This window comes from Hetaerina americana, unplaced genomic scaffold (assembly GCF_022747635.1).
Source record: "Hetaerina americana unplaced genomic scaffold, ioHetAmer1.1.p SCAF_8, whole genome shotgun sequence".
Taxonomy (NCBI): domain Eukaryota; kingdom Metazoa; phylum Arthropoda; class Insecta; order Odonata; family Calopterygidae; genus Hetaerina; species Hetaerina americana.
In genome coordinates, this window is record NW_027287427.1 from 18937448 (window position 1) to 18954660 (window position 17213).

General features: G+C 38.7%; 1 protein-coding gene across 1 annotated transcript; it reads right to left on the reverse strand.

Moving 5' to 3' along the window:
* Positions 1-4949: 4949 nt before the first annotated feature.
* LOC139697641 (monocarboxylate transporter 9-like) lies at positions 4950-16131 on the reverse strand. The gene is made up of 6 exons (XM_071596427.1): positions 15742-16131; positions 11800-11926; positions 10728-10871; positions 7659-8642; positions 5299-5490; positions 4950-5136 (listed from the first exon to the last, which is right to left on the reverse strand). Exons 1-6 carry the CDS (start codon positions 15892-15894, stop codon positions 4970-4972), a joined length of 1767 nt encoding a protein of 588 aa, XP_071452528.1. The 5' UTR covers positions 15895-16131; the 3' UTR covers positions 4950-4969.
* Between the last annotated feature and the right edge of the window lie 1082 nt (positions 16132-17213).

The following is a 17213-nucleotide window of genomic DNA, read 5'->3' on the forward strand; positions in this document are numbered from 1 at the left end:
AGAACAATTTCCCGTTGTAAGAGCATCAGACGCTGAGTGGATGAAATGGAATGAGGAAAACTGTAATTGACAAGTTGTACTACTATGTGATGATTGCGGGCAGGAATATTTTTGCCAAATTAAGGGTGCATACCCTTTTTCATCGGAGCGGGTCATGCTTACTGGTTACTTCCCATTTTGTTGGAATAACTTTGAAGAAACTAATCAATTCAATTTTCCGTTAATTCTCAAAACAAAGGTTGAATTATGGTTTTTAATGTGACTAAACCTCCATTTCATCCTAAATTAATATGAACCTGCGGTAGTTACGAAAACGTTTTTTGATAGCTGTTTTCTCATACCTTCTAAGCAACCTTCCCTCACGGCTTGCCACAAAGTATAATATTCTTAAATTATAATTTCATATTAGGCTTGCATATGTTGTTAAGATAAAGGCAATTCTAATTCGTCACTCAAATGTTCAGATATTTGGTACTTTTTATAACTTCTCATTTACTTATTGAAGAGGATGTATTAGTATTAGGGATCTTTCTTGGTGCTTGGCTTTGGCCTGGGAATATGAAAATAGTCAAATCAAAGAATGAATGACATATTACATTCCCTTAGAGAAGGAGAAGTATAGACCGTCCGATAACACTATTTCAAGCGCTTCTGGCACGTTTGAACAACACAAACAACATTTGCGATAAACCTCGTCTTGCACTCCTCGGCTTGCATCTTCCTGGGCTCCGAATAATTTTTCCCCGTTCTCTATATACAAAATTTATTTTCTCCTCTCTATAACCCAAAATCTCTTACTTTCTGCACTCCATCTCTTTCATAAAAATTATCTCTCCTATTAAAGCCTTAAAGCCTTAAAGCTTATGTTATTAAATACCATAGGTAAAGTTTAAAACTTCGCAGGAATTATTTGAAGGACATTTTAGCGTGTTCATCAATGTTTATGTATTCTTTACAGTATATTTTGTAGTTTTTAGATGCCAAAATGAAGAAATTAAGTTAATGTATAGGCAAAAAAAATCTTGACCCATCAGGACGTTCAATTTTTTATCAGCATAGTGTTTTGTAAATATTTTCCAATAAAAAAATAATTTGTAATAAATATATGTTAAAATATTTACGTGCAAGAACTGTATCAAATGTCCTACGATTACATTTATTTAATTAATATGAGGCAACAGAAAATCAAGAATATATTTTTAAAAAATAAAAATATGTACATATTAAACGTCTTCTTAAACTTTCAGAAGATTAATGCAGATGAATATCAATACAATTAGTTGCTAGGTCACGTCCTATTTAAGCATCCTTACTGTTTGACTATTATCCTGGTTTAGTAGCAGTTAATAAATAAATAATACTCAGCTAATTATTACGCATGAAGGACCTATTGAACATGCTTATCAGCAAAGTTATCCGTACGGCGCTAAGCGGAACAAGGCACTAGGCATGACATATGTGAAGACTACCGGATTGAGATTTACGGGTAGTTTTATCACTAATCTAAATGTTGATATGATTACAGTTAGATAGAGAATTGCCGTTTAAATCATTTTTGTATGTTATACGAGGATAGTGACTTAAAATGTGCTTTATAATGCCTTTTTGTCGTTTTGAATGAATGACATTTGATTCAGGAGATAGAACTTCAGATGAAAGACCAGCACGGCGTTGGGCAATCCAGGATGACGCATAAGCTGGCCGCTTCCGAGAATTCTCGTTCCGTCCTTGCACGAAGATGAATTGCAAGATTATTGCCACGAATAAAAACGCTCAAGAGGTTATGCTTTGCTTCTACTCACCGTGATACCGCAGAATGCTTTGCGGTCTAAACGAGGGATGATTCGGAAGAGGCCGTTCTATGCTAGAAAGAGGAGCCAGTAAAAATGATATCGCGGCAAAATTTCATGTAAACCCGATTATTTTCAACTGAGGATAAAAGGAAGCATTTCTCAACTGAGAATTCCATGGACTCCAACTTTACGAAGCTGGAGTCCATGAATCTGGTGATTATCACAATAACTTTACAGTCTCTATGAGTGTATAAGTTTTCTTTTGTCACATCTGGCGAAGCTCATACGCATTACATTATCGATGTAAATACTCTCTGTAATCAGTATGGATGACTTTGGTTTATTATTACATATCTCAGGATATTTCGGAATTAAAACAAAAATTATGGCGGACGGAAAAATAAAAATTACATGCCACCCAGTTGTTTTTCGGCTAGTATGTATTTCAAATCTGCGTCGTTGCAAGCAAAGGTTAACTGCTACGGTTCCTCGCATAGAAAGAAAGAAAACACAGAAATTCCTATCTTATTCTTATTCTATCCTATATTATTCCTATATTATTCCTATCTTATTCCTATATTCTTATCTTATGCTACGGTTCCTCTTCAGATTTGTTAGTATTCCTCACTTACTTGCCCTTTGCCGACTGACGAGGATTCAAAGAAAATAAGTCTCTAGTCTAATCGCGTGATGCCAAATATGTCATAAGTGATGATGGTGTTCCTGTTTCTGTTCTAAGAAAGCTCTGCCGTTTCCTTGGGTTCATGTGTACAGATTCTTCAAAACGCATTATGCAGAGAAAAAAATCCTGAATCGTAAGCAAAACCGCATATGCACAATTGAAAGTCATTCCTCTTTTGATGTACCAAAATGGCCAAATTATTGGGGTTAAACCTGAAGAAAAGGGATACGCCAAATTATAAGGATACATGGGTAAGAGACATAAATCTTTAAAGTCACGAAACTTAAGTGAATAAGGGAAATAAGTGAATATAAATAGCAAGTGAATAGAAAGTGAAGTAGCAGTAATTATAAATAGTTTCAAAGAATATATTTCTAAAAACAATTCTATTGTTAAAAGTCATTTTTAATGATAAGGCCAATATATGAATGTCGATTCTGTCAGCACTAGGATATTTAGGTGTAGTATATTGGTTACTTGTTAGAAAGCTTTTGCTAATTAATGGCTTTGTTACTTACTTTATCGCCGTTATTTTACAGTGTTTCAGTCGTAAATGAGTGAAGATACATGAGACAGCTGGGGTAACTATGATGAAAATATTTTGGCAAAATATGAAATGAGAAGACATAATGTCATAGCTATGAACATCAGGTGATCAAAATGCAATTTAATATGATGCTCCAATGGAAAATTATAACATCTTTAGAATAGGAATGGATGTATTTGATGGCGATAGAAACAAACCATATCCTTTTCAGAGTCCGTTGAAATCGAACTGGTCATTTCCAGTTGGGAACCGTAGAGATAATTTAAGCAAAAATATCGCAAGTAGCCTTGAACGTATAATATGTAAAACTTCGGTCAGGGTACATTTTTAGGTCTCATAAGTTCAACAAATGATAGCGTAGGTTGGCAGATTATGTAAATGAGTGCAAAGGAAGAGGTACCGAAAGTAAGGTTGTGCATAGAAAATAGGTTTATTTGGGTCATAGAGGAAATTGCATCCCAAAATTTCATGATTTGTTGGTACATACTGCATTTTAATGCTTTCCTGCTGCTTGAGATGTCAAGCATTTGAGTTTCAATTGAAAAATGCAATAGTTCTTGGGCCAAGGTTAGCCGCTGAACTGATATTTATGACGGGAAGAAAATGACACAGATACTTAAATGAGAATTGCACCTAGCTTCGAGCGCAATGTGATTAGCGATCCGCCATTTCTCCGCTCCATTCTTCTATTCACTGAATGAAATAATGTAAGCCTAGAGTTTCAGGAAATCAGCCGACTATTTCACTCTAGACGTGCTTATAAAAGAAAATCTTAAAATATGCATTGATTAATATCTTGGTATTTATATTCATTTGATTAAAAAAAATGGATAATTTGCAATGAATAGGTGATAGAAAATTTAAAACAGCAATCCTAAACACGTCCATAAGAGCACGTGAAAAGGAATTTTCAGGCAATCGCATCGAATGAGTTGAAACATAATGATGAACCTCGAAGAAAATTGATTCAAATCTAATCCTACGTATCGAGTGCAAATCCGAAAGGTAGGATTTCTCATTCCGCTTGAATACTGTATTTTCATGTCCTATTTTTTTCAAGTAAGTTTCAAAATATCAATCATAAAATCTACTTACGTCTATTTTAAAATACAAGCGCAAATATGGCAGATCTAACTGTGACTTCAGGATAAGGAGTATAACTCTCTGCCCCAAAATGAAATAGAATAAGTTTCTCAGTATTGAATTTTATTATAATACACGAGATAATACTGGATGGATAAGATTTGAATTCACAAGAATACAAGCCCCATCTGTACAATTTTCATGTAATTCCAATAGTATGACGACGATTATACTTGCGAGGGTCTAAGATGAGTACATATGAATTCCTGATCATAATAATACTGATTACACGCGGCAGAAAGAAAGTCATCATAATAGCTAATCCATCGGTTCCTGTTTGTCTCGAGAGAATCTCCCACTGAGCATTATATTAGCGGGTGCCATACTTTTAAACGTTTCTAAAATTTTAATAATATACTTTTTTAATTTGATATTTTTAGTTTTTCAACTCTTCTTTTTCAAAAGAGTAGTTATTTATGCGGTTTTGACTGATAGTTGTTCTTGATTAAATTTTAAGCTTTACTCTGTTTCAGTGTGGCGTTGAAATATTTATTTGTGTGACCAATGCTTGAACGCACCGTGAAATATTTCGTCTGAAGAAGAAAAAAACACAGCAGTTCTAACGTTAATTCTCCATCAAACACACACTTTCTGTTGAATTGACAAAAAATATCCACAATTTCGTTTTTGAAGGCATCGAAAGAAGTTCAAATGTAAATCTGATGACTCTCTTTTTTAATTGTTCTGACTTGTTTTTTCGCTGTTGCCATTTGAACAATGAACTATGGAAGAACGAATAAATAGGACTTCCCTATTCTTATCGCATGTTTACCGTACTTAGCCATTCTACAATATCCACAGAGTTTACGCATTTAGTTTTATTTTCTCCGCCGCTTTTCCTCCAGCGTCCTTCCGATTGCGGTTCCTTGTGTACACAGCTGCCAATAACCACACTAGTATTGCCCCGAACGTGAAGAAGTCGATTGCGTAGAGAACTGCCGTATAGTTGTCGCTGCTGTCTCGAATGTAACCTAAAACAAAAAGAAGTTAATTAGTCAATGAATACAAAAACGATTATTATTTTCGCGAAAGCATTCAATCGTAAATTTAGGGAAGATCTGAAAGTGAAATCTGATCAAAGAAATAATAACAATGTCCCCATAACCAATGGATTGTGAATTTTTCAAACATACCGAATAAGGGGCCTATAGTGAAGAAAAATATTCCGTTGGCCAAAGTCTGTAGCCCAGATGCCGAGGGTAACTTTTCCAGCGAAACTATGGCAGGCAAGACGAGAGTCATGTAAACAGTTCTCAAACCTTTTCCAAACCCTAGCCACAGAGTGATACTGATGATGGTACTGAAACCACTCAGGTGTGCCAACACTGAATATGGAGAGAAATTTTAATCATTAGAATTTTTTAAAATTGCTAATTGATTATTAGCATGGTTTATTCTAGAGAAGAATGCCCCAGAAAATTTTTAGAACCAGAAGAACTTTCGTCATCAAAATAGAGTTAAGCCTCGAAATCAATATTTTATTAAAAGTCTGGATATGTAGGGGCTAATCGATGAATACTAATTGTGATAACACCAATCAACCCCCTCTCTAGCTCAATTATATCAAACTTCCCACTGTCGCTATAACTGTTTCCCAAAGGTTTCATCGAGTTACCAAAGAATCAATATGTGCTGTTATCTATCCTGTTATCAGCTAATGGACTTTCATTCCTTCCACTTGCACGCGCAATAGGGAAAATAATTTTATTGGCATCGGTTGTGGTTATCATTCAGAATTAAAGATTTTCCGTTTGACGTCATATAATTGAAAAAAGATTCATTTATTGATGTTGTATATTGCCATGATTTTTTAAAACCCGCTACAACTTTGGGAAAAAAGATTCCGAAAAAGAGTTGAAGTGCGGACAGCTAAGAAAACTTGGCAAACTGCTAAGCAAAGGCGTGGTTAATTTAAAAATACCAACGTTTCTGCGGGAATATTGTTCAAAATTTGAAACATGGGACAGTTGATTAGTAAAAAGTTTACTCGATGGTTTGATATTTTGTTTTTGAATCACCTGAATTTTTAACTCATGAATACAAAAATATGATGAAATTCCGTATTACGCTATAACATGTAACGGGAGCTATCCATTATCCCCTTAGATCTGCGTCTATTGACGGAAGATAACGTATTTTATTGTCTTAATATTATCAAGGCATCTTGTTGAAAAGCGAAAATTACTCCATTGATTCAAGAGCAGGTATTAATTATCCACTTACTACAGATTCGCTCTTCACAAAATTGGCAGTTGTTTTAATCCCATTGCTGATGTTAACAATAAAATACTTACAGGCGTGAAAGCTCCGTCCGTTTAGCGAGCGATTCTGGAGTCATTTTAGGAATGTGTGAAATGTATTATCATAGATACCCTACCGGTTAAGGGAGGTTTTGGATGGACATAGCCTATATAAGTGTACTAAAATACATTTACTTCCGTCTCTTAGTCAAAAAGCACAACCTAAAATCGGCCGCTTTTTAAAATTCCTCTTCAATTCCGCATGCCACTTTCGCCACTTCATTCCATCCAATATAATTATCCTATTTCTACCCTTTCCTCATTTTCCTAACATTCTCCTCTCTATCACAGTCTTCAACATCTCACTGCCAATCAATACATATGCTTTGCTTCCTATTTTCCCATCTCCTAATGATTTATCCCAGCGATTCCCTCTCCTCCCTCATTATGTCTAGGCCTTCCTCGTTATTTCTCGTTTCTGTTCGTTGCACCTTCCCCATCCTTTCCCAGGTACACACTTCAAAAGCCTCCATCCTGCTTCAATGCGAATGTTTCCGCGCCGTACAAAGCCACGATCTGTATCAAAGTTTTGACGAGCCTTTCCCTAACATCCTTACTCAACGTCCCTGTTAACAATTATCTTCTCCTTGTGAAGGCTGCTCAGCCTAACGCAATTCTTCTCCTGATGTCCCTGCTACTTTGACCATTATGGTCCAGAACACTTCCAAATAGGTAAACTCTTCCACCTGCCCTAGTTTTTTCTCTTGTATTTTAACGTTTCACTTATCCTTTCTCTTCCTTAAAAGCCACATAATCATTGTTTTTGTTTACATTTATTTTCATTCAATTCTAATCCCACAGGCTCAGCAAAGGTGTGTGCAAAGTGAAAGGTATCTACCTGTGTGCATAAATTATTGGTAAACGTTTTTTTTTTAAATTTTAAGTTGTAAAATATTGACCTCAATTAATGTTGAACCATAGATATTAAATGCAAATGCCTATAGTGATCCCCGCCTTGAAGTAATAATTTCATAAGCAATAATGCATGAAAATTTCTTCACGTCACCCCAGAATTTAGTGAAAATTATGTCTGCAAACGGAGGCTTTCTTATTGTTTGCTCTAAGTGTAATATAGCGTGAATTTAGGCTGATAAATTAATCAAAATTGGCACTCACCATCATTTTGATTAAGTTCAAAGAAACTTTAAAGTTATTAACATCAAAACTCTTATCATACAATATTTTTAACTTACTGATACGACCAGTTCCCAGTAGAAAGAGCCCGATGGCATACATTAACAGGCTATCGAACTTGAAATGGTCCGAAAAAAAAGGCATCGTGAACCTGGTAACCAAATCTACGCTAGCCAGAGTTGACATTAGCGTGGCTACTTGTTCCAAGGAGAAGTCGTAGTCTAGAAACACAAACGGAGCGAGAAGACTAAAGTTTATTTCTCCGCCATAAGCTAAAGTCATTCCAATGAAGATCATCAAGAACTGTGTGTCACACAATAGATCGAGGTCGAAGTATTCCACCGTTCTTTTCAGGCAGGAACCGAAGCAGTGATTCAGCCTTCGCCGCCTGCCCCCCCCTGTTTCCTTCGGAGAGTCTGCTTGGCGCCGCGCCTCCAAATCCAATGTCTGTTTTGCCTCCTCGAGGACCTCGGAGAAATCTCTGTGCCCGGCCGTCCGTCTCAAGGTCGTCCCCGCCGTGGTGTCCAGCGACAACCGGCTCGAGTGGAGACTTATCGGGGTCGCGATTTCCAATCCCAGGGTTTCCTGCGTGTCCACTAGGATGTCCCCGCCACCGGCAGTGGTGCGCGGCAGTGAGTGGCGTTTCCGATGCTGGAGGAGGCTCGTGCGGCGAGACCAGCTGGCCTCCGATTCCCCAAATCCCTCCGCCGCCTCTGCCCCGCTCTCCGCGGACTCCACGAGGCCCTTCGACTCCTCCGCCTCCTCCGCTTTCTCGTCGCCCTCGACCTCCCTGAACTCGGCGTGCCGCTCGACGGGGTGCAGGAGCATCGTGGCAGGGATCGAGTGCATCATGAGCCCCGCGGTGATGAGAACTGTTCCGTGAAGGTCGTAATAGGTTCTCACCCAGGTCAGCAGATGAGGAAAGATGACAGGAGACAAGCCAGTGGCAGCCCAGGCGATTCCCGTCGCTACGCCGCGGCGTGCCTTGAAGTAGGTGTTGATGGCAAGGGATGTCGATATCCACACAAAACCTATACCTGCACCTGTCCAGGAAAAAAATTGGGTTATTTTTCGCGATGCGAAAACGTAACGGGCATGTAATTAGTCACCCTCATGATCGCTATTATGATGTAAGTAATGTTTTCGTACGAAAAGAAAAAATGAATTTTTTTGAAGAAACTAGACAATGGCTTGTCAAGTACACAATTATGCTGATGGTACGAAGGTGACAGCACAGTCCTCCAATACCACTCGGGTAGCAACTAAACTAAAATACGGCTTGAATACGATACTTAAAAAATACCTTATTCGAGTGGATGGAGGAGTTGAAGTTAAAAGGTAACCAATGGAAACGTGTTTGCGTCACGTTATCCGGGCGACTCCTCTGGTCTGAGTTAATTAAATGGGCAACCGACATGGTAAACGCTGTAGTGAGTGCCCTAAGTTAGTTGAAGAAACCGTTCGTCTCACTCTAACCAAGATCCAAGGGAAAATCGCCTTTGAATAATGAGACCATACTTAAGACTCCTCCAACTGGCTGCACCCACCGACCGCGACTACAAACCACTGAATATAATAAACTACGGCGAGTAGCGTGAGCCACTTGCTTCATTAAGAAGAGTGATATCAGGAAGAACTTGAAAGTGACAATCATCTTAGATATCTTGAGCGGTTAAGATTCCCAATATCGAGGAAGTATAGAACTATGATCAATTCAAGAAAAACAATCACCGACAGTCATATTAGGACTAATTCTTTGCTGATTCCTTTCTAATGTAAGGCTGAAGCGTACCCTTCCTATATGAGTGATTTACCGACCGAGATTGATTATTCCCATTAAACAAATGTCTTGGTCTGAGATGCCTTCCACGTTAAAAGATGGTGAGGAGAAGTCTAATAGTCAGTTCATTATATTTGGTAGACTGTATGACCCAGCTTCCCGTCGGACTTCTTGGTCATCAATAAGTGAAGACATCATTCCTTAGACGAACCGCCACGAAAGAAAACCAGATCCAAGATATGGTCTGAGAAAGTACCTCCGAAGGAGGTGATTGACCTAAATTGACAGCGTAAGCAACGATATTATACGTGGTAGACACCCCAGAGAAGATCGCCAGAATACTTGGAAAGCGCGTCACGCTGCAACAGTTTAAATGATGCGCAAATCGAAGGACCGCATCATACACGCCGCCTACGAAAGAACCGACCACATAAAGTGTAGTTGTAAAAAGTGTAACATAGGGCAGGTTGGAAGAGCTATTTAGTATCGCCTCCAGGAACATCAAAGACCACTGAATAACAAATAATACCGACTTTCAACTATTGGGAACTAATTTGTGACTAAGTCGAAATTGCAAAATGACCTGTAAACATTATTAGGTAGGATGGTTAACAGCGCCATAAAACGGGCAAAGAATTTTACAAAATCAAACCAAACCGAACGCAGCATCGCCATCAAGCTGCCTATTTAAAGATGATTAAAAATGAAGAACCTTTAACCTGGATAAGCTAGATGACGTATGCTAGAGTTTGTTTGGATTATTTTTTGAGTGTTTCAATAATCCTGCCATTGCTGAACAATGTTGTCAGCACAGAAAAAACGAACGTGGAACGTGATGGAATACCGACAGAACTCAGCCTTCGCATATAGTATACCTACAATTAAGCCGGGCTTCACGTTCCCTAATGGCTTGCTGGTGTTGCAGTTTTTACCAGCTTCAGAATATAGTATTTTACCATTGAAAATGTGGGAGCAAATATATGTACATTTTATTTATGTGTATACATATATCTATATATATATATATATATATATACACATATATATATACATATATATTAAAAAGATATATATATATATACATATATATATTAAAAACATATATATATATATATATATATATATATATATAAAGATATATATATACACACATATATATACATATATATATGTATATAGTTGTAATTATTTTTGAAACTAAATATTTTGATATGCCATTTTGCTATTATACACATAGCTTAATTTTATGCATGAAAAATTGCTTGTGAAATAGTTTTAAAATAATTATTTTTACCGTAATCCAATATCAGAAATGTGATTTGTTTGCCAAAAAGTTCCAATAACTTACCTCCAAGTATGGAATAAGCGAGAAGAAATAAATATAACTTGTTTACTTGCGACGTCAACACAGCCGAGGCACTAATCATCACGGCACCCGATACGGCGACTCTCTGATATCCATAATTCTTCAAAAGTGGCCCGGCTATTAATCCTGTGAAAATGTTTGACAATGCTTAAAACTAGTCAAAGACAAAGGGTCCACCCATTTAAGAGTGTAAAAGCTCATTGTATATATATATATATATATATATATATATATATATATATATATATATATACATACATATATCATACATATCTACATATATACATTCAAACACGAAATCCCGCCAAACGGCGAACAAATACTCATATTTGGAGGATTTTGCATTGTAAGTGTGGATAATGATAGAAAAATTGAAATGAATAAAAAGTAAAACAAACGAAGAGGATCTAGGCATTGTAGGGAGAGAGGGGGTTGTTAAAAGAAATCCTAAGGAGACAGGGATGAAGAATGCAAAATGTTTTGACTTGCAACGAGATGGTGATGACTGACGGGAGGACGTTAGGAAAGTGAGGAAAAAAATAGAAGAGGGGGTCTTGGATGGAATGAGTGGGGAAGGAAGCATGCAGATTTGAAGAGGTCTCAATGCAGCGTCGGATGTCGGGTTGGGCTTTGTTAGGAGGCGCAAGGGAATGTACCGTTGTGTAGGACAAATTCCATCCTAAGGTACCTTAATCGGTAAAATATAAAAAATTGCGTATATGTGTGCGTTTTTAGGTGTGAGTTGGGTGTGTTTGTGTGAATGTACCAGTACATAAATATAAATGAAGAAAAGAAAGAATCATCGAGTTCAAAATTTGTGAATCACTTTGTCAAAGGTTCTAAATATAGTATTATAGTTTAAGAGAAATAAATACGTCAGAGTGAGTGCTAATCAGAAAAATATTGGTTTCAATAGCTTTAAAATCAGAATAATTACAGCAATATTCCAATAATAGCAATATATAGAGATTTATGGTAAAAATAAATGGATATATTTGCAGTTAATTTTTGAAATAATTCGAAAGAAAATAAAGAGTTATTTGATTAAACTTACCCACACCGTTACATATTGCAAACTGCAGGTTCATCATAACCGAATACTCGGCAGTGGTGATATTCCACTTTTTCAGGCTGTCCTTATACAAGAGGCCAAAATTCTGAATAAGAGGTATAATACAAAACTGCAATGAAAGAGTATAAATGTTCATTAAAATTGTCTTGCTTTAAGTAGAAGTAGTTATTAGGAAGGTACATACAGCCAAGATCATTTGCACTTTTAGGGATAAGTGGCTAATTTGCTAGAGGTAAGATTTTAGGGGGATGGGAGAAGAAGGATGGAGAGAAATAATCTTATGGCACTAGCCTTTTCTTAAAAAAGTCAACAAGGGCTCATAGTGGTTTTAACGCCATTCGACGAGTTCCTCTGGCATGGCGGTGATAATGTTTACTTCCGTAACAGCAGAGACTGTTGCTCCGAGTCCAGCCTCCTTTGAAATTAACTTTCTCTCATTTTTGAACATATAAAACCAACACTAAGTTCTCCTATGGGGATAAATAAACTAAACATAAGCTTCTCTTTGCAGTACATAGTCCTCTGAAAAAGATTGTCAGGCGAATTTAAATTTCAATGCATGTTACCTCCACCATTGCCTCAAGCAAACTAAAACTGTTTCAACTTTCAACGGCGGCCGCTGAAGTATGTATATTTGCTGTTATTTTTTACCGATATTTGAGAAGAAATTACTAAACAATTTTATCTTAATTGGGCATATAATTGTTTTTGAACATTTTGATGTCCACGGTTCAACAGACCGAAGAGGAGGGGGAGTTTGAGGTGGAACAGAGGGAGAAGGCGCACGTATGCTGGAGGCTGGCGAGGCACGAAGGATGAAGAGGCGTGCGAGCAGAGAGACAGAGGGGTATAAAGTTAGGGAACTGGGAAGTCCGTGTTCGCGTGTAATTGCCAAGGTCAAGAACAGCCTGAAGCAGGTGCCAGGGCCAACGAAAAGCGGAGGGGGAAGGAAATACAAAAGAAAACCCAATAGGCGCAACCAAAAAGGGGTTCCGTGTCACCCTGGCGGGCGTTAAAGGGTTGGTTTAGGGGTGCGCGTGTGGGAAGGTCAGCATGCGAATTTTGAAAAGTATGCATGTGTGAGGCGGTGGTTTGTCCGATCGGGGCAACGGCAAACTCGGTGCGACCTTGACCTCGATCAAGACCAAGCTGGCAGTCAGCATTCTTGTGGAGTGAGAGCAGTGGAGGCCGGCAGAGTAGGGACTATTTTGAGAAAAAATAGATGTAAATGAGGGAGAAGAGATTAGAAATGGTTTCGCCACCGTGCAAAATTTTTTGAATTCTAGAAATTGGACACATCTCCATTTTTTCTTATTCTCCCATGCCTTTTGAAGCCAATAGGTGAGAATGTGATAATGTAATATTGTCACTTCCGATTATAAGCAACTTCCAAAATGTTAGGGAAGTAGCATCAACAATTTTTAAAACATCTAACAAACTTCTAGATGCGAATCAGGACACTTCTTACATCCTGTCCTCTATCGCGCGTAAAAGAGTTTATTTTGTGCGCACCGCAATTATTTCGTTAATCCTTTTTATCTTTTTCGCTGTGCCAACTGAAGTAATTCACTCCTTATCCACTAAAACCACCAATCGACCGCCAAATTGATCTTGACCAAATGTGGAGCTGGTTCAAACTCATAGTTTTCGAAGGATCTCAGGTTTTCCCGGCGTATGGTATTCAAGAAGTTCTCTCGGGTTTCCCACCGGGTCAGGTTGCAGTACACCGACGTTTCGAAGGCTGACTCTGCCATCGTCTTCAGGGTGAAGTCACTTCACCCTGAAGACGATGGCAGAGTCAGCCTTCGAAACGTCGGTGTACTGCAACCTGACCCGGTGGGAAACCCGAGAGAACTTGAATACTCATAGTTTTCGGTTCTTGTACCGGATAGACATTTCTTCATGGGTATAAGGCAACCCTAGCGCATGAACCCTCAATGTACATCCTCTTCTCAGATGGCTCATTCCTTATTTTACCCTCTGCTAGATTTGCCTCCAGCCTTCCACCTACCCCCAACTTTTCCCCACGCTCTTTCCTTTGGTTCCACCCGCCCTGATACTAAAACCCTACACTATATTACGCTATTCTTCAATTTCGTATTCTTTCTATCTCATTATATTCTCCCCAGCATCCATACCATTTCCTATCCATATTGTGTTTAATTAACGTGTTCTCCTGTATCACAGTCGTCAGCATTCCATCGCCATTCAAATAACACTCTGTGCACTTTCCTGCCTCATTTGGGTTTCTCCCGCCAACCCGGTCTCCAACCCAATCATGTGCAGAAACTCCTCGTTTTATTCCTTTCCGTCCACTTTACCTTTTCCATCCTTCTCCGGAACCACATTTCAAAAGTCTCTCATTAACACCTGTCGTCTTGCTTCAATGACCATGTTTTCGCATCTTTCGAAACCACTCTTGATAACAAATTTTAACGTCTTTTCTTAACATCCTTACTCTATGCCCATGGCATCAAGTCCCTCCTCCATTTTAGTCAAAAATATTTCCTGGGCACATACAGGCCCCAATTTTTGCCTTCCCATTGTAACGTTAAACATATTCTTCCTTCATCTCGTAAGATTCGTAACCTTTGTTTAGTCTATATTGATCTTCATTCGATATAAAATACGCCGGTTTTCTTATTTGGCCTGCATTGATTGCAAATCCCTAGGCTGGCCGCCTAAAGCTTGACTATGCATAAACCTAACTGATTTTATGAATTCCCCTCCGACTTTCATCCCTATTTCTAGTTTGTCTCATAACTCTTTAGCAATTTTCTCCAGTTATACGTTGGACAGCGCTGGGGACAATGGACAAACCTGTGTCACATTTCTTCCTAGCACTGCCACATCAGGCTCTCCATCCGTACTCGCCTCTGAGTAGTCTGAAACATGCTAAGGTTGCGAATAAATCTTATTTTATTATTAATTAAAGATACTATATATCCAGTCTGCCTACATCTTCTCTGATGAGCTCTAAACGTCTTTTCGAGATATAATAAGCCAAAATTTATCCAGAAGTTGCTTAAGCCTACTGAAAATGGATTTGTGCCAAATTAATATGTTTTACTTTGTCGAGTGAGATATTTTTTACTTCTGTTACTTATCCAGTATATGTAATAGATTAAATATAATATTGAAATCTATCATTCCATTGAAGTTTCACTCGAGGATTATTTCATTGAAGAGATGTATTCCCTGTCCTCGTGCCAACAAGGTTCTACTCATGGAAGTCGAAAAAGAAGGTTATTGGGAGAAATAGGAAAGAGGCAAGACATGTGGATTCACAGCCTTTGATCGGTATGGAATTTTCAAGATTGTGAAAAGGAGCAAGTCAGGTAGCTATGAAGGAGGAGGAAAAGCATAATATGTTGTACTGCTTGAAGGAAGAAAGAATGCGGAATATAAGAAGGGTTGGTCACAACATACGGTGTCCCGTGGTGCCTTGTTAGGCGAGGATTAGAAATGCAGCGGTCGTTAGTCTGTATTCGTCTAAAAATACCTTCAACGGGACATTAATAAATAGTATCCAGCGTTATTAATATTTATTAATTGCCATAAACGGCATAGCTTTTGCATGCACTACGGGGAAATTAAAACATCAATCATCGCGTCAGTGTGTACAATCCGTTCGATAATAGTTTGATGTTATCCTTTCAGTATAATGATAAAAGTTATTACCTTGGTATACAACATTTTTTCTACTGATATATCATTAGAAAGAAAAACAGAGTCGCGAATGATAAAGCATGTGGCAAAAGCAATTTTTTTATAATCAGTAAATGAATCTTCAACGATGACTTCATGAAGTCAACTGCCAGCTTGAAGAACGGATTACAATGTTGTACCAAAACAAAGAAATGTTAGCCGAGTCATGCCAATTACCCGGCGGCAAATGATCACAGCTACGTGTACGCAACTTACATTAGTTAGTCCGGTTGCGAAAACGATCACCCATCCATAGCCGCCGTCAGGTGGGATGAGTTCTTTCAGCGTCCCTCCCGGCTTTCTCCTGCCATCCTCCGCCGCCTTCCTTCCGCTCCCATCCTCGGCCCTTCTCGCACCACTCCCACTCATCTCTTCCTCTCAGGCGGTGGGCAAGGGACACTGCATCACCCCTTCCCTGTCGACCTCGAGTATAGTGCCACTCAGCCGTTGAAATCACTGATCGCGCACCCCATAGGCCACCCTCAAAAAGGGTCGCCGAAATCCTCCTCCCCCTGGTTTGCTCAGTAGGTCGAGCAACCAGCGGTCCGCCTCTCTACTACTTAGGCCCAGGCTTCTCGCAACACTCGACGTCGCCTCGCGCCTCGCCTTCCGGCGGCGAGTGGGAGGGAGAGATGTCTGGGCATGGGAGGGAGAAGGGCATGGGGGAGGAGAAGAGAACAGCTGGCGGAATGGGAGATAACGAGTGAGGGAGGGGGGAGGTCGCATTGCTGGCTGACGGTGGAGGTCGCACGCTCGCTCTTCAGCTCCTCGAGTGTGATTGTTGGTACGGGAAGCGAGCGAGGGAGGGAGTTGGGGCAAGGATGAAGTTCATTTCCCAGATCATGTGAGGAATGAACGGCAAGGTTGATAGGTCGGTGAAAAGAAGTGAACTGAATATCGGGAATCGCAATTGGATGAATTGTCCGGTCTCGACTCGGGCCGACTATAATTGGGATGAGACCCTCCAACTTATTTAAGCACTTGGCGGGAAGCCATAAGTATTAAAATGACAAAGATACATATAGTAAATACTGTGTATGCCTACAGAACTACGGTTCTGAAGAGCAAAATAAGCTTAATCATTCCACAATTTGCCAGGCAAAGACTCCGATAAACCATATCTGGGGCTATCGGATTAAGGCCTATGATGGTGTTAAATGATGACAGAGTACAAAATCAATGATTAATTTAAACTAAAATCAAATTATTTTTTATCTGAAGGGGAATTTCAGGCTGGGTTAAATCAGACGTCTTACTTCAACCTGCGTAAGTCTAATCTCCAAAAGTTTTAAAATACACATTTGATAATTTGATTAGATCCAGATATTTTAAGCAGGATAAAATAATAAATATGGCAAATGCATTTTCAATTAAAAGAGTTCTATTCCTTATAGCTTGTCGGCTTAGTTCACACTGCAGCAGTGGGAGACTTCCCACTCCAGGGTTGACGCTTCATCTAATAATTAGTGATAAAATGTTGCCTTCTACTTTAAAACACTCTGCTCATTTCTTTTCGAGTATATTTCTTTAATTTCCAAGAGTTTTTTTCTATCCTTTGATGCAGAAAAACTACCGATTTTACTATCGTAATTCATTATTAGACTATAAAATGATAATTGTTTGATGATCTAGTATTTATTATGAAGTTTTTGTTTTGACTTACCCATATACACTTTTTTGTTAGTCTG